This window comes from Cibotium barometz, chromosome 60, assembly GCF_041138505.1.
Source record: "Cibotium barometz isolate CiBa-2024 chromosome 60, ASM4113850v1, whole genome shotgun sequence".
NCBI lineage: Eukaryota > Viridiplantae > Streptophyta > Polypodiopsida > Cyatheales > Cibotiaceae > Cibotium > Cibotium barometz.
In genome coordinates this window covers 21,783,079-21,805,556 of record NC_141105.1, presented here as the reverse complement: position 1 = coordinate 21,805,556, position 22,478 = coordinate 21,783,079, and the positions used below count along the sequence as shown (strand labels likewise).

The window sequence follows — 22,478 nt, the reverse complement described above, 5'->3', positions numbered from 1 at the left end:
CGTTTCTCCTTCTCCTGCTCTTACTCCCATAGTGATGCACTTGTGGCCGTTGCCCCTTCTAGTCTTGCATGCGGCAGATTTAGTAGCTCATCCAGCCCTTCCACTGTTTCCTGAAAGAATTTTTCATAGTCTAGATTCTATAGGGATGACGGCTCTAGAATCATCTCTTCGCCTTCTAGACCCCTTCTTTTGCTTGGGTTGGGTGTATCTTCTCAACTCTTGGCCTTTTACCTGTATCCAATGGCACTGCTGGGACTTGCACCGGGAGCGATGTTGCTTCTTCAAGCTCTTGGGGTTCTTCAGCTAGCACTGCTTCTACTTCAGTCTCTCGCTCCATTCCCGCAGGTGTGTCTGTCATAGTAGAATTCTTGAGTGGAGACATGTTTTTGAATATTAGCTGAGCTGGGCTTTAAGGAGGAGTCATCTACTGTGTTTCTTCTTGTGTGGCCTCGCTGATCGTTGCTTCTTGCTGTTCAAGTACTTTCTAGTACGATTTGATCTCTTATGCGAGCTTAGCTTCAATCCTTTGTGTTTCCTCAGAGCCACATATGGAATGATGCCTCTCATCTTCCTTTATGTCTTCTTTTTTCTTCCTCTCTTTATCTCCTTCATTATTTCTTTTGTTTCCATGAGGACAACTTGCCCTTCTCGCATCTCTACAACAGTCTCACGACTGGTTGCTTTGGGAGGAGTGCCAATTACATTTGCTTTACTGGTTCTGGTTCTGGAACGGTCCTCTGAGCCACATGGTTTAGTACTTGTGTCATTAGGTATGGGTTGCATATCTTTGATTGATGGGCTTTGTGGTAGTTTTCCTTCTATGTGTATATATAGTATGCCCAATCCTCCTCCTTTTCTTCATGGACCTTTGCGATTATGTTCAGCGGTACCCTCTTGTATCGGTCCACTGGCTTCACCTGCATGATTAAAGACATCACCCTGCATGCCTTCTCTATGGCTTCATCTCTGATGTTCTCATATTCAACTCCATTAGAGTTGTAGGAGCTCTTCTTCAACATAGCATCCAGAGGCATCTTTTCAAAGGCATTGCGTGTATCTTGATTGGTGGTGGGAGCTGCAGAGCTTCACAAATTAGATCTTCAGTGATCAGGACTTGTTTTGTGGTGCCATCGGCTTCTGTTACTTTACCCCGCTTGGTGGTTTTGTCATATGTCTTTATGTATTCAGCACAAAGCTCCGTGTCTATATTCTTGGGGAGAACCTGTGCCATCCTGTCGAGGCCCACCTTCTCGAGCTTGTCCTTCACTTCTGCCTCTTCCAGAATGTGGAGGCACTCTAGGCACTGTGATACTGTAGCGCCACCTTTCCATGTGCCGTGTAGATCTCCTTACTGATGATGACACCATGGAAGGCCTAGGCGTAGGGACCCAGGTAGTTCATCTTTGGGCCCCGTGTTGGCCTTTTCTTCTGGCTCACTGGGGAGTCCGTAGCACTCGCCTGTGTTAACATGGGGGTCTCTGCGGCTTCTGGGTCTGAGGTCGACATTTGTACATGTCAAAAAGATTTAGTCTATAGACTGGTGGGGCATGTACCATTCCTTGTAGTTGTCTTATATATATATATATATATATATATATATATAAACTGGCAAGAAGGTTAATTGGGATGAGAAGGGTGTTAGTGGTGTGAGCAATAAACGAGGCATGTTAGTTGCTATTATATTGAAAAGGTCAAATTATGTAACGTGAAAGTGCAGGTGCTAAAACCGTGAAAGTGCAGGTCGTGAAGAGGGGTAATCTCATGAACTGGGGAAAACCCTTGAGATGAATTCCTGTGAGATGGATTTCCGTGAGAGTTAATTGCGTGAGATGGATTTTCGTCGGTGAGATGGATATTCGTGAGGTTTAGTTTCGTGAAAGTTAGTGTCATGAGGAGATGGATTTTCGTGAGACGAAAATCCGTGAGGCTTCGTTTCGTGAGAGTTAGTGTCGTGAGATGGATATCCGTGAGACAAAAATCCGTGAGGTTTCGTTTCGTGAGAGTTAGTGTCGTGAGACGGATTTCCGTGAGACGGAAATCCGTGAGATGGATTTCCTTGAGATGGATTTTCGTGAGATGAAAATCTGTGAGATGGATTTTCGTGAGACGAAAATCCATGAGGTTTAGTTTTGTGAGAGTTAGTGTCGTGAGATGGATTTCCGTGAGACGAAAATCGGTGAGAGTTAATTGTGTGAGATGGATTTTTGTGAGACAAAAATCCATGAGATAGATTTCCATGAGATGAAAATCTGTGAGGTCTAGTTTTGTGAGAGTGGAGGTTTTTGGCCATTTCCATGAGACTACAGGTTTGGCCGTGAAGTATTTATGTAAATTTGATTAATGCATGATTGGATCAGACCGCCTATAGCAGAGTTTAGTGTAAGGATGATCGATCACAGTGGATTAATCACCCTTAGACAAAAACCAATCAATTAAGAAAGATTAATCGATTTCAAGAGTTTTCAAGTGTTTTTAGAAAAAACTTAAAGAATTAAACTATTCCTAATACTTGCTAACACTCTAATGCATACAAATCCAACAAAAAACACACAAATCAAGCAAAAATTAATGATTATGGCTCTATGTGCAAGCCCTAAGAACATTAAAAACTAAATTAACAACAAAAACAATGATTTAAGGTAAAAATTAAGCAAAAAAATATTCTTATAAAAAACAAAAAAGAGAGCTATTCTTCACCACATCACACACAAATCTCCATCCAAACCACATCTTTTTCATGGAAAACCACTAATAAAGACAATGGGCAATGGGGTAATGCGTAGATTAGAGAAAAATGATGAAAAAGCCAAGGGATGATCCCCTAATAGAGGCGCCAAAAATATTTTGGCTCACCCAAACCCACCTTGGAACACATCTAACAAGAAGATTACCGGGTGAACCGCAACTGTCGTTAGGATCTTTCCATTGGCTGAGCTCATAACCCTTGAGGTCTCCAAGCTCTGCAACTCCTTGAGAAGCAATTTCACCACGCCTTCCACGAGTGTTGTCCACCACCGCGTTGCACACTGTGTACTCGTCCTCCTCTCACCTCACTTCGCTCACACACACTCACTAGCATGGATTAGAGAGAGAGATTAGCAAGAGGATTAGCAAGAGTAAGACTCTATTGCACAATGGAAGATTCCTTTGTATTATGAGAGATATTCACTTATATATACATGGCCATAAGTGTTCACACTCACTTAAACTGTGGCCGATCGGGCATCTTAGGCTCACAAGAGGCCTAATATTATTTGCAATGATTACTCTCATAATATATCCATGAAGTACATCACTTGGAACTTCATCCTAAATTGCTACCACACGCTCTTGAAGCGGAAATCGCCATAAGTATTATGTCGGACCATTACGGGCGCTCGTCCAAGTTGTAGATTTGGATGCTATTGATTCATACCTTGAATGTATGACCTTTTGGTGTATCTATCTTAACTCCTTGATATAAAATAATGGTAGTAGCTCTTTTTAACCCTAGGAATTGGTTAACATACATATACATATACACACATACATACATACATACATATACATATATGTATATGTATGTATATATGTATATATATATATATATATATATATATATATATATATATATATATATATATTGTATATATATACATATACACATATATATACACTCTCTCTCCCAAAAAATTTAAGACCAAGAAATGTGTCCTTTCTTGTTAACATTGTTTCTTTGAAAGCCTTGCAAACCTTTGAAGTAAAAACTTGAATTTAGAAAGCTTATATATTTATGCAACTTGATCAAAGCTCTTAGCATCTTCACAGGTTTCAATTTAGTTCCTAATTTAACTAATTACTAATGCCAAATTAAATTCTAATTTTAAAAACTAATTTAAATCCTAATTTTCTGGCACTTTACTAAACACTCTTTTTTATTTTCAAATTTCTGATTGTGTTTGCCTCTTTTTCAGAAGAAAAGTACACATACTTTGGACTGCTGGCCATTCTTTGCAATACCTTCATTCCCATCAGCAAGTTTCCAAGCTTGATAATTACACACTTCTCATGGCAGTACATCAATTGATGTGTCAATGATGCAATAGACTGCAAAAAAGAAGTCTATGTAGTTGCCATGGTAAAACCTAGGTTTTAACAAAAGTAGCTCTATTTTTAGAGTTAAAAACTATGTAGTAATCGTATCACTTTTTGGAGCATGTTTTATCATTAGCTTCATGCAACTTCATGAAAAGAATCGCGAAACATGAACACACACTCACAAGTGAAGCTACACACACCAACACATAAAAATCTGTTACTATGTTTCTACAATAGAACAAGGAAAGCACAAGGTATCTAAGCAAGTGTAGAAAAGGCTACTCCATGAAGTACTACTCAGTGCTTGTAGATTGAGCATTTTCTTAATGAAGGTAGCAATGTCAATCATACTTTTTTTTGATAGAAGCAATGTCTAGATTCATAAACCCCGTTTAAAATGTGAGAAATGTGGGTTGTAAAAGTTGGGCCTTGAAACATGTTCAATGTTCAATGTTTGGTATAGTGTTCGTCTTAGGATACATAACTTATAAGTCAACTTTGATCTACCATAAGTAAATTCCCCAACCTCATGCCGATGCTCAAGCACACTAGCTCATGTATGTACTGCCCCCATTATAAGGAGTAGGCATGGTTAAGAAATCTAGAAACATGACACCCCGACATGGCGGCATATGGAGACCAAATGATTCGGAGACGCCTTACAAAGGTTTGGCATAATGTCAAATAGGCTACATGCTTGCAAGACAAATATCTCGATATTATGTCCACACATTGGGTCGATGGACTTCAATCCAATACACTCTATTCTTGCATTGTGGAGCACAAATGAGGCATCAAGATAGCTTTGGATGGACACGAAATGAAGCCCCTAGCCAAAGCTCTCGTATGACACTAATTATTGATTAGTGTACAGAGACCGATAATATTGACCACACCATATAACTGTCGACCAATTCTGCAAAATGGACTATAGAGTCAAATTGCAGTGCATCCTCTCACCATTTATTCACCTTCCTTTTCTATTGCACCCTGGCACACTTGTCTTAACAATTCCAATTCAGCCATCATAACTCCTTTCACCAAAGCACATGGGTGTGCACCTTCAATAAGACAATGCCATTCTCTATCATTCTTTTCACCAAGGGGTCTTTGCAAATCTTTGAAGCGTAGGACAACCTATTTTGCTGTGTTCTTTTGCACTCTTCAATTGATTCCAACTTGCTTCCTATGCAAGCCTTGGCAAGAATGCATGTCAAATTTCAAATATTCTTTTCACAAATATCTACATTCCAATAACCTTGACATGCAAGTTTCCTATCTCAAAGAGGAAGCTCATGAGGTGCTTGTTCTCTATAACCTTTAAAAAAAAAAAAATCGGCGATTTCTTTCTCAACCTCCCCTTTTCACCTTGTAAAGTATGACATGTTACCAAGGTGTTAAAAATGTACTTTTTGAGAGGCTAGCTTTGGTGTTGACCTGAATGCAAATGCAAGTAATCACAAAGCATACTATGATTGTGTACTCATCACCATCTTAGATAGTACACAATTTTTACATAAAGATGTTTGAAGGCCTTTGCCAATTCCACTTGTTGATTTTAGTAAATAATGGCAAGAAAATCCCTTTCAAGGTTTTCACCACCATCATCTTGGTCCTTTGTATATTGACTAGTAGCCCACTATGTTGAAAAATTTGTTCTAGGACAACCAAAAATTCTTGAGTATCTTCCATGTAATGGGTATAGAAACAACATGCAAATCCAATGCATTGTTACGATCATTTTCATTTTGACAACCTCCTAGTCCCCTCTTTAATATTAACAATGTTGCACAGGGAAAAAACGCCCAAAAGCTTAGTGAAGCAGGAGACTTGTGTTGCAACTATCATAGAACAAGGCATTTTACAATGTTGATATGTGTCCTCAAACGTGACATCCCCCTTCTTTGCCTTAGCATTGTGTAATCCCTTATTGGTAGTGTATCCTACATGTGGTAACTCTCACAATGCTTCCCAATCTTGTGCTTAATTGATGTGTGCTATTTAGGGTTAAGAAATTCGACAATTTATATCAAAACAAAGTTTGCTAGATACCCTAACGATTAATATTGCTTTTGAGTTTTTTACAGCAAAACATGATATTGCACATTTTGCAAATGAGGTCCTCAAAGACATCCCATTCGGCAAGTATAGTTGTTGGGGAATGCAATTTAATCTTCGTTTGACGTGCAAGCACGTACGGGAGCTGTTGAAAACACCAATTTCAGAGTAAAAGTAAATTTCTGTTCACAGGTGTCTATCTGATGTTGGTGCAATCTTCCAAGTCACTAAGAGGGATGGCTTTCCACAAGTGATGACTTTGAGCCAATTGTGATTACCATGATGTTCACCCCTTAGCCCTTTTCACGTCATTGCATACAACTCCGATTCTCCTGCCATTTGTTATGGAGCCACCACAAGGAATCCACTTTACACACATCATAAGCCACACTCCTTTCAGCATCATGCCCCGCCAGCATCACAATTTCTACATCTTGTACAGACCAACTCCATTCTGCACCCAATGCAATTCCAAAATCATGTGTAGCATTATTCGTTGGGGCCGTACATCCCATGCAGAGGCAAAAGAGGGGGGATTGATGGATGGGTTTGACTGCTTGTGCTCTTTCCCACATTCGCCTTTACTATGGTTGTTGTTTTAGGGTAAGATCCACTCCAATGTAAATTTGTCCTTGAGGCATTCCTTCTTACTCATAAATGCTCTACTTTGCAAGTTAAATCGACTATGAGCTGGTTGTGATGACAATGTTCATCTCATGGTCCCTGCAATGTTCCTCGTGACTGTCCTATCAATACACGTTATTCAACTTACTAAAACCAACACTACATCTAGATTATGCCACATCAATGTTACGATTAGTGTTCCAAACACAAAAAACATATCTGACACATAAGATTTAGTCAAAACTCAAATTTCAAAAGCAAGACAACAACAATCTTTGTGATATACACATCCAGTTGTCCAAGTGCCACTGCAGCAACTCTCCACCTCCACCAAGCTCACATGCCACCAGCCCAGCCAAGCTTCCGACCAGTACACTTAACTTCCGGCTCCCACCAACATGATGGAATGCCCGGGAAGGAATACTGATCACAGCTTCGGGGGGAAAATGTGTGGCTCTGGAAGCATTAAACAGTGTCCTTCCAGCCGGTGTTTGTACAAGGTCACATTTTGGTTGTCATTACAATCATGCATAGAACTACCAACGTACATTGGAGAGACCTACAAAAGCGAAACCAACCAAATCCTATTATTCTTCCATATCATGATGCTTCTTCCGCTTCTGGGCTTTTTTTTTGCTGGACCTTTCCTTATCCATTGGCTTCACTGTATCTTCCAAAAGTGGACTCAAGGTATTCACAAGGTGCTGATGAATAGCTGAGAAGGGATTCGACTTGAATTGTGGATGAGCTAGGACCTTTGAGAGTTGCTTGACTTCACTAACCCTGACACATACAAGCAGAAATAAGTATGCATTAACACCACCATCCTGCTCAATTTGAAAAGCCTCCCTCTTATCATAACCGTGTTCACAAAATTTAGAAAGCACACTTACACAAGTTGCTGGCGAGCTCTGGCCTGGTTTCTTTTTGGCAAATTATGTGCCTTTACTGTCATACTTTTCTCGTTTAATGAAGGCAACACCTCCGCAAGAGTAGACAAGCTATTCAAAGCTGATTTCTTGCGGCCACGTTTTTTCTGCTGAAGAAAAAATGTCAACAGGCAACAAAGAAGTCTCTCTCTCTCTCTCTCTCTCTCTCTCATGGATATATTGTACTACCCTCTTGGTCTTGCAAAAAAACCTAGAGAAAGTTTGAACTCATCTTAGCAAATCACAAGAACTAAACATCTCATTGCTACACTTATGAGATGAAGTGTGAACAGGTAACATTCATGGGTGTCAATTGTAGGCCAAAGACCCATTGAAGTGTAGCACCGAGGTACCAGCGGGGACAAGGGGGGGCATGAGTCTGGTGTGTGGCCAGTAAGGAGATACACACTGGAAAAAGCTGTCTAGTAGTAGGAACACAAAAATACATTTGACGTCCTGAGCTGGAGCCCCCCCACTCCTCTGCGCAGTTGCACGCTTCCCGCCACTGCATCTCTTGCTTCGCGCAGCTGCCTCCTCCCCCTTTCGCCCCTGTTTTGCCTGCCATAGCTGTGTCTCACAGCACTGCATCTCCTGCCCCTGTATCGCCAGTGACTGCTCCCCCTCTCACCGCCGCCAGCGGCTGCCCCGTGCCAGTTGCCCTGCTGTCCCCCACCCACTTCGCCCTCCTCGCCTCATCACCCTTGTTTTCTCAGCACAGGTGTTTGCCCGGGTTGTTCTCCTATTGGCACGAGTCGGCTTCTCAGGTCCTACCCCTTCAAGAGGACTCCATGGCAGCTGCTCCGTCATCCCCGGGCAAGGCCGCCACCCCTTGCCCATCTTTTCACGAAGCAGACCTCCACCTCCTCGCATCAACTGTTGCCTCCCTTGAGGCGTCCACCTTGGTTTGCAAGATTTTGGGTAGCTGCCCGACGCGGAAACAGCTCAGGGATCTTCTGCAAGCTGGCCTACAATGAACTACAATGAGCAAACTGTCAAAGCTTCTACTGATCTAATCTTACTGTTTATTTGCTACCTACGCAGGGTCCTCAGAGACAAGGTTCACAAAGCCATAGTTGATGGACCTCTTGACATACTCTTCCTTCAAGAGCACCAACTCTCCAAGGGTTGCACCCATAGATAAGGGAAGATTCTCCAGGGCAGAATCCACATCTCCTGGTCCCATGCCTTTGGCCCCTCCGAGATCCACGGCGGGGTATGCATCTCCGTCTGTGAGCTGCTCTTACCAGCAGTGATTGACTCAGGCACCAGAGTCACAAAGCGAGCGCAGTGGGTGATCATTAGGATTGGAGAGGACAGAGTGGGTTTCCTTGACCTCTTCGCTTGAACATCGCAGCCGGCAGAGCCACTTTTTGGAGCACGGTCCATGAGTCCCTCCCACATGCTGATTCTCGGTGCACAGGTGATGATTTTAACATGCTAGAGGTAGTGGGACGACACGCTCGGAGGAGGCACGTGGGACGACACGCTCGGAGGAGGCACGGACACCATCTCAGGCTCGAAGTATTGGGAGGAGCTGATTTTGGCACTTCGAGGACAAGATCCATGGCACTTACCACAGTTCGGGCGTAGCCTAGGGAATCTGAGCTTCTCGAGATCATACACGAGAGGTATTGGCCCCAACCTCTCTAGACAGGACCGTTCTGACCTTCAGTAGTGGGCTTGTGGATGAGGGTCACTGGAGATTTCTTTGAGATCACAGGTCCACAAAGGCAAAGGGATGGCAGATTGCGTGGCCAGGATGGATCAATTGTCTCTGATCCCCCTCAAGTTCGAGCCATTGCCACAGATTTTTTCAGATCCCTTCTTTCTGGAGCCCCTCTCTCCGTGCAGGTGATGGATGCGAGGGCACACAAGAGAGGTGGTCCCCCCCCGCTCTTCGGACCACCTTGATGACACCCTTTACCTCTGAGGATCTGGCTAAGGCTTTGCAGGCACTCCCCTGGGGCAAATGCCCTAGGGAGGATGGGCTTCCCATCTCTTTGTTTCTCCGACACTCGGATCTCATGGAAGGCGGCTTCAAAGTTGCTTTCAATGAGATTATGGCCACGAGCTCGATGCCAGAGAGGCTGATTGAGGGTTTGATCCATTTGATTCCCAAGGATGGTGGAGATAGATTGGAGATGTGGCAGTGGAGACCCATCACCCTCATAGGGACCACCTACAAAATTCTAGCCAAGTCCATCAGCCAAAGACTGCAATCTTTCCTCCCCGACTTGATGCGTGGGACACAAACAGGTTTTGTTCATGATCAGACAACATCCTCACTTTTTGAGAGGCAACAGCCTCAGCCCATTTGAGCCATCAGGATTTGATAATTGTCCTTGATTTTGAGAACATGTGGACTGGGGCTTTCTCGGGGGGGACTTTGTGCCGGATGGGATCTCCAATGGAGTGGGTCCGACTCTCACAGTCAGGTGCTCATCCAAGGAGGCCAAGGAGACAGATTCTCCCTTACGCGCTCGGTCTAACGAGGTTGCACTCTCGAGCCTTTCCTTTTCTTGTTCTAGCCAAGGCCATGAGCAGTTTCCTCGAGTTATGTGAACTCATGGAAGGGTTGGTGACCCTCGTGAGTATGTGAACTCATGGAAGGGTTGGTGACCCTAGTGAGCTATCTGAACTCATGAAAAGGGTAGTTGCTCTGGTGAGTACAGTACTTGGATACTGCATGGGTGGTGCCCATGGTCACGACTATTGTGGTTGGGAGATTTTATCCAAATCATTGGGCACCAGCATTTGCTTGTGAAATGCACTTGCATGTGTGACTTGCTTTGTTTGCGTGGACATTGCCTGTTTTTTTGCCTGTGAATGTCCACGGGCATCAGAGATGCCTGGACACCCCGTGGACGCATGTGTGCACACCTGTTTGGGACTAAGGCGGTGCACACTCAACCCTATTTAATTATTAATCCTTTGTCCACTAAAGTTTATGGTTGCAGGTTAAACTCATTAAAGTTCGGGCGGACAAATCAAATTGGACTAGACTTTATTAATGTACCGAGGCCAAATATTAGTGATGGGCATCCAAGCACCAGGTATAAATCCCATGAGTTGCTAAAAGAAGCTGAGGAGGCATTTTTGAAGCCCACAAGTTGCTTTTCTGGGAGGCTGGTGTGCTCAACAAGTCAGGGAAGCCAAAAAGGGCAAGATAGAGCAAGTCGACTTCTGGAAGGGAGAGTATGAAGCTGGTCGCCTGCTTCTACATATGTTAGGGAGCTGTAAGACTTCAAAATCAGCTGTCACATGATCTAGGGAGCTGGTCGACTGAGTCCTCTCTCTCTTTCTGCTGGTCGCATGTCCTACTAGCCTGAAACAGCTAGTCAACTAGCACACATGGTGCTGCAGGGCTGGCCGACTTGCATACAGGCTCTCTAGGGCTGGTTGGCACCTTCTCCTATCTCTCCACAGGCTGGCTGTGCTGTTTTTCAGTATAATTCCAGAAGATGATCGGAACCATTACAAGTTGTGCCTGGCTTCTACTCTGCTCCTTGGTCACTAAACGACTTGGCCAAAGTGCTGTCTTGGACTGTTTGGGGCTGTTGGACAGCAAGCATGCAGTTTTTCAGTCAAGAAGACCTGAAGGATGTTGTCCCGGGTGAGCCTGGTGAACTCATTATTGGCATATATGCTATGAGTTATGCCACATATGCTATGAGTAGTGCCACATGTGAACATGGGCTAACCAAGGGCACTTTTCTCCCTTTGCCTTTTTCCCCCTTGGATATTAGGTGTGAAAGGACACCACATTTATTTGTATTTTGATATTGTGGAGTCAACTCTCTTGCTCCACACATTCTATGCATCTTCTTTGTGTGAGAATCAATCACCATCTCCCTCTCTTGAGTGTGCTTGCTGTTGTACTTCTCTGTGTCTCTGTTTCTGTGCAACCCTAACCTAACAGTGGTATCAAAGCTGGAGTAGCCGCCCTTCCAGCTGCACTTCCATCGCCGGCTGGTGTTCTGTCGACTATACGCTTCCGTCGGCTGTCCGTCCATCGCTTGCCACGTTCCGCCCGCGATGCTGCCCAGCTCCCGCCACCTATGCATCGCCCACCAGGCATTTCTCAACCCGTCGTAGCCTCCAATACGGGCGGTGCTGGTGGGGACGGCTCCGCCACTGCCCCGCCACCCAACTGAGCTCGCACCACAGTGGGCGGCGGTTGGCTGAGCCCCACCACACTTGTAGCTTACGTGGCAAGGGCCACTTTTTGGCAACAAATTGGGTGAAGTTTCCATCGCCCAGCCATAAAGGTTGCATCGTCAACCCCGTCCACCGATATGCCATCCGACGCCCAGTTTTCGCCAATCGTCGTCTTCGCACCGGTGCATCCCGCACCCAGCCGTGCCGTTCCCGTGGTCTAGCCCATTGCCGTCGCCGCCAACAGCTAGATCTCGCCCACGCGTCCGCCCGTCTGCTATGCTCCATCTTCATTGCCGCCGATTGTAGCTCCCGCCCGCTCGTCTGTTGGAGCAGCTTCTGCTCGTCAGCTGTGCCGACTATAGTAGCTTCCGGCAGCCCATCCGTCTGCCGCCTATGCGCCTGCAGCTCCCACGTGCGTTGGCGATGACTTATTCAAGGTCTTGGCCCACTTGAAATTTTGCAAAATCATGGTTATAGGTAATTGATTTTTTCGTTTAGATTCAAGGGGCTTTTCTACATTTCCTGCTTCATTGCAAAAATCAGGTGCAGGGCAACAATGCATGGCAACATTAGGGTGCAGGATTCAGGGAAAATTTGGGGATTTTTCAGAATTTGCACAATTGCAATTACAAGACACAGAAATTTGGGGCTTTCTTTAAATTAGTGTTTAATTGCACAATTAAAGCTCATTGGTACACACTTTTTTGGGGCTTTTGTGAATTATGTGCAATTGACACATAAATCAGCCCATTGGTGCTCAGAAATTTGGGGATTTTCAACATTGCTTATCTCCAGCCTTGTATTCGAGGCAAAACATTTGCATAGGACTTTGTGGTTGCTTGGCATTGCACTTCGGTGCATTTGGGATTTTCCTTGTAGGTGCTTTTTACAGCATATTTGGTTGTACATGTTTGCTTCTCTCTTGCAAAAGATTTCTGCACATGATTGAAAATACAACCGATATATTCGGGGTTGTCCCAAGAGGACAAATTGGATGGCAGTAATTACTCCCTCTGGAGTTTCATGGTCCGAAATCTTCTTATGGCCAAAGGATTATGGGGTTATGTGTCAAGTGAAGATGTACACCCTGTTGACATAGCACCTAACACGCTTGGCCGTGGTGCTCAACAAGCAACACCCACTCCTCCCTCACAGGAACAAAAGAGATGGGATACTCGAGATGCCCAAGCAATGGCTTTGATTCCTTTGTCAATAAAGCGATCAATCATACCACATATTTGGTCTTGCAGACCTCACGGCGAGCTTGGGATGTACTTGAATCCATGTATAAGCAAAGAATGAGACCAGGGTTGCATTTCTCAAGAAAGAGCTTGAGAACTTGGACATGAATGATAGCAATAGCATGGCTGATCATCTTACTAAGATCCAGGATCTTCGAGAACAGCTGCTCAATATTGATGAGGTCATTTCCGAAAAGGAGCTGGTTTCCAGGACACTATCATCTTTGCCAAAAACCTACTTGAACTTCCACACATCGCTCACTCTCTCTATGCGGGGAAACCCGGAACCAACCTTGTTTGGAGAGTTGGTTGGTTTGTTACTACATGAGGAGCAGAATCAGAAGAACAAATCTTCTAGCATGCGTGGTAGTGATGGGGCTTTTGTTGCCCAAGACAAGGGCAAGGGAAAAGCCAAACACAGTTTTCAGCCAACGGCTGATTCGGGACAGCCTTCACAAAAGGCTAAAAATGATGCAAGCAAGTCCAAGAAAAAGGAAAAATGTCACTACTACAAAAAGCCAGGTCACTACTTGAATGAGTGCAGAAAAAGGCTTGCAAAGGAGAAGAAAAAGGAAAGAGACATGGCTGTAAATTCTTCTACATCACCTATAGGGAAAGATAATGCATCAGTAAATCTTGTGCACGATGAGTAGACTTTCCTTACTTGTAGTTATGATGCATCATTGGAGCATATGTCTCTCAGTGTCAATGAAAGACACGACACATGGTACTTTGACAGTGGTGCTTCTAAACACATTACCTCAAGGAGGGATTTGTTTAAGAAGCTTATGGCTGCCCTTGAAGGCAAGCAGGTAACATGTGCAAACAATTCTTCTTATCTAGTTCAGGGTGTTGGTGAGGTGCTCCTCACAACAGCAGATGGTACAGACTTATGTCTTCCAGATGTATTGTATGTGCGAGAGATTAAGAACTTGTTGTCCGTCTCCTCTTTGGCTAAAAGAGGATATGCAGTGAACTTTGAGGACGACAGATGCACAGTGAAAGACCGTGAAGGTGGCTATGCATTGGTTACTTCCGGCACATTGTACCATGGGTTATATCAGCTAGAAGGGTTTGATAGGAGAGAGCATGATGCTCATGTGGTTACCACTCTGACCCCTGCCATGCACGAAGCAAAATTGTGGCATGCCAAGTTTGGGCATGTGAATTATGGCACTTTGATGCTATTGCAAAGGCATGTGAATTATGGCACTTTGATGCTATTGCAAAGGCATAACATGGTCCAGAATATGCCTCATATAGAACTGCCACCAAAACATGTATGTGAAGGGTGCATACTGGGTAAGACGCAAAGAATTGCATTCCCAAAAGATGGATCAACAAGGGCTGTCCGGAAATTACAACTTGAGCACAGTTATGTGTGTGGTCCTATGCGGACACCATCTTTTGGAAAGCACCTATACTTTGTAACCTTTATCAATGACTACTCCAGATTTGCTTGGGTGTATCCCTTGAAGGCAAAATTTGATGTATTTGCATGTTTTCAACATTTTTTGGCACAAGCTGAAAATCAAGCAGGTTGCAAAGTGCAGACCCTCCGTACAGATGGAGGGGGGGAATACATGTCCATTGCTTTTAAGGCTTTTATGGCAAAAAAAAGGCATAAAGCATCAATGCACGATGCCATATTCTCCTCCGCAAAATGGTGTTGTTGAGAGAAAGAATAGGTCTTTGATGAAAATGGCTAGATGCATGGTTAAAGGCAAAGGCTTGCCTCACAAATTCTGGATGGAGGCAATAATGTATGCTACACATGTGTTGAATAGATGCCCTACTAAAGCATTGAAAATCATAACGCCATATGAGGCCTGGCACGAAAGGAAACCTAAAGTTAATCACTTTAGAGTTTTTGGATGTATAGCATATGCACATGTACCTCAGCAGTTGAGAGGTAAACTTGATGACAAAGCAGCTAAGTGCATATTTGTGGGTTACAGAAGTGGCAGTAAAGGCAACCGTCTCTTTAATCCTTCCCCACACAGGATTTTGGATATCAACGATGTATTTGCTAAAAATTCAGACCAGCCATTGGCTGAATTTTTTGGACAGCCACCTTCGGAACCACTTAACATGTTTGAAGGACTTCTCCCGTTGGGAATTGATGGCTTAACAGATCAGCCATTAACTTTGACTAATGGACACCATTTGGGTACACAAAATCAACCCATGAATGAGCTCATTACACCTCAAAATTTGGAGGTAGCAGTAGAGCAAGAGCAGACAGCAACTGAAGAGCCTAGAGTTGTGCCTCGTTGGCTACTCCGTACTTTACAGGAGAGCAAACTTTCAGCTCCACTTGGTAGCAGGACTAGGGTAGTTTACGTAATGTAAGAGAACACGTAGATGTTGCTTGCATGAGTACACTTTATGATGCAAATGAGCCAAATTCATTTGAAGAGGCTCATGAGGATGTGCATTGGATGCAAGCCATGCAAAACGAGATGGATTCTATCCATAAAAACAGCACATGGGATTTGGTAGACTTGCGTGTAGGCAAGAAGCCCATTGGCACAAAGTGGGTTTACAAGTTAAAAAGAGAGTCTGACGGTACCATTGACAGGTATAAGGCTAGGCTAGTGGCCAAAGGATATGCCCAGCAAAAAGGCATTGATTATGATGAAACTTTCACACCTACTTCTCGTATGGCCACAGTTAGATCAAGATGTGTTGTTGCATTGGCTGCCCATCATGGATGAAATGTGCATGAGTTCGACATAAAATCAGCTTTCTCAATGAGGATTTGCAAGAAGAAGTGTATGTAAATCAGCCCATTGGTTTTGTGATGCATGGTCGTGAAAACAAAGTATGCAAGCTTCGAAAAGCACTTTATGGTCTCAAACAAGCTCCTCGAGCTTGGTATGAGAAGATACATACTTATTTGACCACGCAAGGATTTCGCAATAGTTCGACGGAGAGCACCCTCTATGTGAAAGAGAATCACCGCACTTTGATTATATACCTAGATGAATGCAGGAACATGCCCAAATTCACCTTTTAGGAACCTGCATGTTATATACTCATGGTAGTCAACCCACAAGACTATATAACTATCAACTCCATTATGCATAATATGGACTAGATACTATGACATCCCCACTAACATCATCAATGCCCAATAGTGGGTGTAGAACTCTGTATCAAGGTATGCTCTCACACACACACACACACACACACACACACACATTAGAGCATATATTCACACAAAGCCCTTTGTACTGAGTTTTTGTCAAACCTCCGGAGATGCAGGGCAGACTTAGCCACCATAATGAAGCCTAGCACTAAGGGAAGTAGCAAATAGAAAGAATTAGTACAACAAATAAGTAGTTGATAGGGCAAATGCACCGCTAAAGATAGAAAGAATAAGCACAATATCAACTGACTGCAACTCAGACGAAAACTTCACAATGTGAAATCTGCATGTCCGCTAATACGGCTGAATTATATACCTAGATGAATCCAGGAACATGCCCAAATTCACCTTTTAAGAACGTGCATGTTATATACTCATGGTAGTTAACCCACAAGACTATATAACTATCAACTCCATTATGCATAGTATGGACTAGATACTACGACATCCCCACTAACGTCATTAGTGCCCAATAGTGGGTGTAGAACTCTGTATCAAGATATGCTCTCACACACGCACTCCACCCCCCCCCCCCCCCCCCCCCCACACACACACACACACACAAGAGCATATATTCACACAAAGCGCTTCGTACTGAGTTTCTGTCAAACCTTGGAGATGCAAGGCAAACTCAGCCATAATGAAGCCTAGCACTAAGGGAAGTAGCAAATAGAAAGAATTAGTACAACAAATAAGTAATTGATAGGGCAAATGCACCGCTAAAGATAGAAAGAATAAGCACAATATCAACTGGCCGCAACTCGGATGAAAACTTCACAATGTGAAATCTGCATGTTAATACGGCTGAATTATATACCTAGATGAATCCAGGAACATGCCCAAATTCACCTTTTAAGAACCTGCATGTTATATACTCATGGTCCAAATTCACCTCTACAGTACAGGGCCCATTGTTGCCACATCTACTTGTGAGACTGAGTATAGGGCAGTCTTTACAGCTGCAGTAGATTATGTATGGCTGAGGAGATTGATGACTGATCTTCGTGAGTGTCAACAGACACCCACCACCATACTCACTGACAGTCGGAGTGCTATAGCCATGGCATGAAATCCATTGTTTCATGCACGTACTTAGCGTAGAGATTTATTATCACTATGTCAGGGAGAGGATTCATGTAGGGGAGATCTCATTATCTTACTGCTCTACACAAGACAATGTTGCAAAACTGTTCACGAAGGCATTGCCTCGAGAGAAGTTTGACGCTTTCCACAAAGCTTTAGGCTTACTCTCCTACAGAGAGTGATTTGCTCAGACCTTGTACATGTTCACATTGCCACTACAGGGGGGATTTATTGGCATATATGCTATGAGTTATGCCACATATGCTATGAGTAGTGCCACACATAAACATGGACTAACCAAGGGAACTTTTCTCCCTTTGGGTTTTCCCCTTGGATATTAGGTGTGAAAGGACACCACATTAGTGTGCTTGCTGCCGTACTTCTCTGTGTGTCTCTGTTTCTGTGCAACCCTAACCTAGCACTCATGTATGATCTGGTGCAACCTTCGGGTGGCCAAGATGCTTGAAACATAGCTAGTTGTGCAAACAGCTATGTGGACAGCAGTGTAATCAAGAGAGCAGTTGGTGACTGCTTTGCCCTAGGTTGGTGACCGAGGGCTTGTTTTCTTTGGAGAGCAGTTGGCAATTGCTCTGCCCTGGGTTGGTGACCGAGGGCTAGGTTTCTCTAGAAGGCAGTCGGTGATTGCTTTGCCCTGGGTTGGTGAATTTCACTGATTTGGAGGAGTGGATTTCTCAGGCACCCGCATCTTGTACAAGAGAATACTCTACTGGTAATAATGATACCTCGGAGGGGCTAGCCCAACTTCAGCCCCTGTTGTTGTGTCATGTGCAAGATTATCTTATGGTGTTTCACATGTATATGTTTATGATGTTTGTGACAGATGTATTGGTATATGCTCATGATGTGAAGCATGCTGAATGTATGTTGTATTTTGGCAACTAGTTTCTGTATTCACGCGCTTGCCTATGACCTGTCTTGCAGTCAATCAAGAATGGTTGCATGCTTTATGAACCACTAGATGCCGAGAATCATGTCACACCCCAAAAGTGGTGAAACAATGAAATCTCGCTTGAATTTTGAACATTAAACTCAAATTGTTGAGCTTTATGAGTGATGTGTGTGCAGGTGTAAGCTCGTCCACGACTCATAATAACCCGTCCACAACTAAATTATGAGACACTAATGTGTAGCTCATCTTTGTAGCTAACTGCGGAGAGATGGTATCCTCCAAGCTGTCCATATCAAATAGGACAATGAACTGTTGTCCCTTTGTTGTGTCATAGGCACGGATGAGAGCTTTCGTCTGCCCTTCAGCATCGTCCTTGTACTTATCATCAAATACCACTGGGGGTACTAGAGTCATAAAGGGTAATAGTTGTACAGCATTCATGTTTGAAGATGGAGGTGTAGCTTGAGCGGCAGTCATTGTAGAGGAGGATGCTTTGGTGGCCTTATAAGCCTGCAACTTAGTGCAATTCTTCTTACCATGGCCTACTTGATGATAGAAAAAACAACGATTTTCTGTCTGGTACCGCTTTTCTCCTTTGGTTGGAGATAACCTCCAGTAATGCCCTTCTTGGCCTTCTCCTCATGTGTCTTTTTAGGCTTAGCCTCTGTGGTTTTCTTGGCACCTGAGGTGCTTTGAGACTTAATGTTCTTACTGTCTTTGCTGTTCAGTATACCCTTACCCGACTAGGATAAAGACTCCTGTTGCTGCTGCTGCTGTTGTTGCTAGGGTTTGGGACTGCACTAGACCTCCTTAGGCTTACCTCTGTTTAGCATAATCTCTTGATTCTTTGCTAGAGTCAAAGCCCGGTCATATGACTAAGGCTCGAAATTGTGAACAAGAAACATGATGTTCGTATCTAACCCCATGAGAAACTGCTTCAGCTTCTCATCTTCTGTCTTCCCCAATTGTTATGCCATGGTGATGATCTTATTGAAATAAGTCAACACCCATTCTAGAAATAAGTTAACACCCATTCTAAAACTCATCCTCCAAATTGGTCATATAACGGGGTGGAAGGAATCTTGCTTTGAGGTATGACCCAAAAGTCTCCCATACGTAATGGGTCGTGCCTGTGGTTAAGCCTGTATGGAGACCTAACCATTGTTGCCACCAAGTAAAAGCTTCTCCCGTGAGGTGTGGAGCTGTCGTACTTTGCCTGTGATGATTGACTCATAGAGTGTAATGATCCCCCACAGCATCTCTGCTGGCACTCCCATATCCTGCAGTCTCTTGATCAGTTTGGCCCGTGGGACAGTGTCAAAAGCTTTGCGGAAATCCACAAAGCAGCAGTATATCCATTGCCCATGAGCTCTCCCCTCCTCAATGATCCCCCGTAGTGTAAAGATATGATCTAGTGTGGAGTGCCCTCTCCTGCCCCGGTGCTCTGAGTCTCTGCTCCTCGGACCATCTACTAAGCTCATGCTCCAAAATCGAACCATAAATCTTGGCCAAGGTGTGACCAATCATGATAGTCCTATAGTTGTTGGGGTCCATGGGGTCACCTGCTTTCAAGATAGGTACGATAGTATTCGATGACCAGCTGACGAGGAAGCCTTCACATAAAGCCCTGTTAAACATGTGAACCAGTAAAGGGGCTAGCGTGTCTCTAACATGGGAGAAATGCTCGGTGAAGAGTCCATCATGATCTTGTGCTCTCCCAGTCTGCATCCTGTCAATAGCATCTCTCACCATGCTGAGGTAAAAGAAGGAAGAGTGTGGGGGACGAGGTTCGGGTGGACGGGGGAGAGGTGGCTGCTCGGGGACATGGTAGAGAGTGGTGGCACAGGTGTGCCAGGTGTTGGGTGAAGTAATCGGAGTTGGAAGGCGATGATCCTAGAAGATCCTCCAGGCCTCCTTGCAGTCCCTTCCAAGAAATAGCTGGTATAGCTCCTGCTCAAGCCTTGCTAGGTAGGCTCTCTTCTTTCTCCGTGTGAGACGTCGAAAGATGACTCGTGTGAGACGTCGAAAGATGACTCACGCCTGCTGGTGAGTGGTGGATCCTAGTGCCATCTCCCGATGTAGACGGGCTCGGGTATCACGACATTCCTTGTCGTACCAGCTACTTTGTGGGACAATCCCTCCTAGTGATGTAGGGGTGGCTCTGGAGTGTGGGAAGGCGGCTGCAACGGACGTATGGAGGGTGGCTGAGAGGTGTGTAGTAAGCTGATCAAGTGGGATGTGGGGGTCGAGGTCGGAGAGGATGCGGCAGAATAGATGGAAGAGGTCTCTCTGGTGCAGTGGTATCTCGGACGTTGATGGGGCAAAGCAGGTGATTGCATGGTGTATCGGCATGTGAGTGAAAAGGCCAGGTATGCATGGTCGGCTACAACACCGATGGGGCGAGGAGAGATGGTAAACTCCGAAATGAGTGGGATCAAAGAGAGGGATCCCATTAGGTACTCCACTGTACTAGCTCCATGTCCGAAGGGGTAGGAAGTGAAGGAGTTGGATCTAGGCCATCTAGCCACGCCATTATAAATGGCTAGCCTATGAGCCCCTCCGAGGGCTAAGAGATACTCTCCATAGTCTGTGCGGGCTGCTGTATCCTGTGATGTCCGCTCCAGATCTGTACCCATCGTGTCAATCTCTGGTACATGGCATTGTCTGTCTCAAAGAAGGGTACCTGTACACCTGCGGTGCGGGCATTGAGGTCTCCAGCCAGGAGGATGTCCCCTAGACTGGAAAACTTCATAATGTCACCATAAAGGGGCAGGTATGGGGACTCTCCATGGGTGGCATATTTAGAATTGGAGGGTGCAAAGTAACACACTGCAAGGTAGATGTCTCGGGCCCTCTCTGTCTGCATCCTCACCCACAAAAACCGTGCGGCCTCATCCCGTCCGACCACCTGTATCACATGTTGAAGCTCCTCCTTGTATAATAAAGCACCCCCTCCCGACCCCCGGGTACCCCCTACTGTGCGTGGGTGTGGGCGGTGAACAGACTCCCATTTGTATCCTCTCACCTTTGGAAGCCGACTCCCCTGGCACTAATGAGTCTCTGTGTATAAGACCAAGTCTCTCCCTCTAAATGTCTCCTCGAACAGACCTGCATCTGTCCTCAAGGCGCCATTGCAGTTCCAAACCACAATCTCTAGCTTGGTCTCATAGGTCTCGCACCGTCATTGGGCACGTCGCTCGGTGATGATCACCCTCCCATCTCTGTACACTGCCCATTTCCCTGCCTTCCGTGCATCCAAGATGCGCGGCAGGCATTCCCTCCTGTGTGCCACCTGTGCTAGTGTGAGATCGTCTTCGATGGTATGGGTGGCTGCTGAGGGATATGGTAGAGGCTCTTTGCATATGTGTGCAATGTGTGTGGATCCTCAATCGGGGTACGAGGGCGAGGCTCTCTCATCCTGCGCCATGCAGTGGCTGCATCTCTGCTCATGAGTAGGTGGTATAAATCCCAGTATTGTGCCTCCTCATATGCACGCCTCTTATGGCGTGCGAGGGTCCTCATCTGTCGGCTCCCCTGTCTCTGTGTAATGGTCCCCAGTGCTCTCTGGGCACAGAGGTGTCTATATAGCTCTCTGCACTCATCATCATACCGCCGATTCTGGGGCATGCTCGAAGATCTATCTGTGTGTGCAATGTGTGTATGATGGGGGAAGCTGCGGGTGGCGGCCGTATGTAGTAGAGATGACAGCTGGGTGGTGAGTGTGTCTAGAGGTGACAAAGGATCCATCTAGAATAGCCCGTCATATACATGATGCTCATATATGTCTGCCAAGTCATGGGTGAAGTAGAAAGTTGTATGCGATGCTTGTGTGGGCTGTGTGGGTGCTGGTGTGGAGCTCGCCAGTGAAAAAGAGAGAGAAAGATTTTATTAACGTCTTCCAAAAGACCGAACTCGGCCTATGAGACAAATCAGTGTATCTCTGTGGGGTATCCTCTGTCATCCCAACAAAATGAAAAAGTACTGAACTAAAAAGCTGAATCTGGGTGGGGTGTGCAATAAGTACAATGAGTGGGGGATGGAGCTCTATTACTAGGAGAATGCAAAGCTATATGCATGGAGTATACAATCATGATATGCAACCTAGCTAGCTCCATCCTATACCATACTGGGAGTATAAAATGGTATACATCAATGAAGGGGGTGTCCACAGCTCCCTGAAGAACATGCCTGGGTCTGCTCTGAAGTGAGCCAGTCGCTCCGCACCTTCTCTGTGAAACTGAGCTCTG

At 44.9% G+C, this 22,478-nt stretch overlaps 1 protein-coding gene across 4 annotated transcripts in view; it reads right to left on the bottom strand.

The window, feature by feature from the left end:
- Window positions 1-6,991: 6,991 nt before the first annotated feature.
- The window catches only part of LOC147605122 (uncharacterized), a 113,019-nt gene continuing 97,532 nt past the window's right edge, over window positions 6,992-22,478 (bottom strand). For 2 of the 4 annotated variants that reach the window (XM_086794245.1, XM_086794246.1), the window contains exons 7-8: window positions 7,653-7,798; window positions 6,992-7,542 (exon numbers count right to left, since the gene is read on the bottom strand). In XM_086794245.1, the coding sequence (XP_086650371.1) occupies window positions 7,347-7,542; window positions 7,653-7,798 (342 nt within the window). In that variant the 3' untranslated portion in view covers window positions 6,992-7,346. The remainder of the gene's footprint in view (window positions 7,543-7,652; window positions 7,799-22,478) is intronic. The other 2 variants (XM_086794248.1, XM_086794247.1) reach the window with 2 other exon arrangements.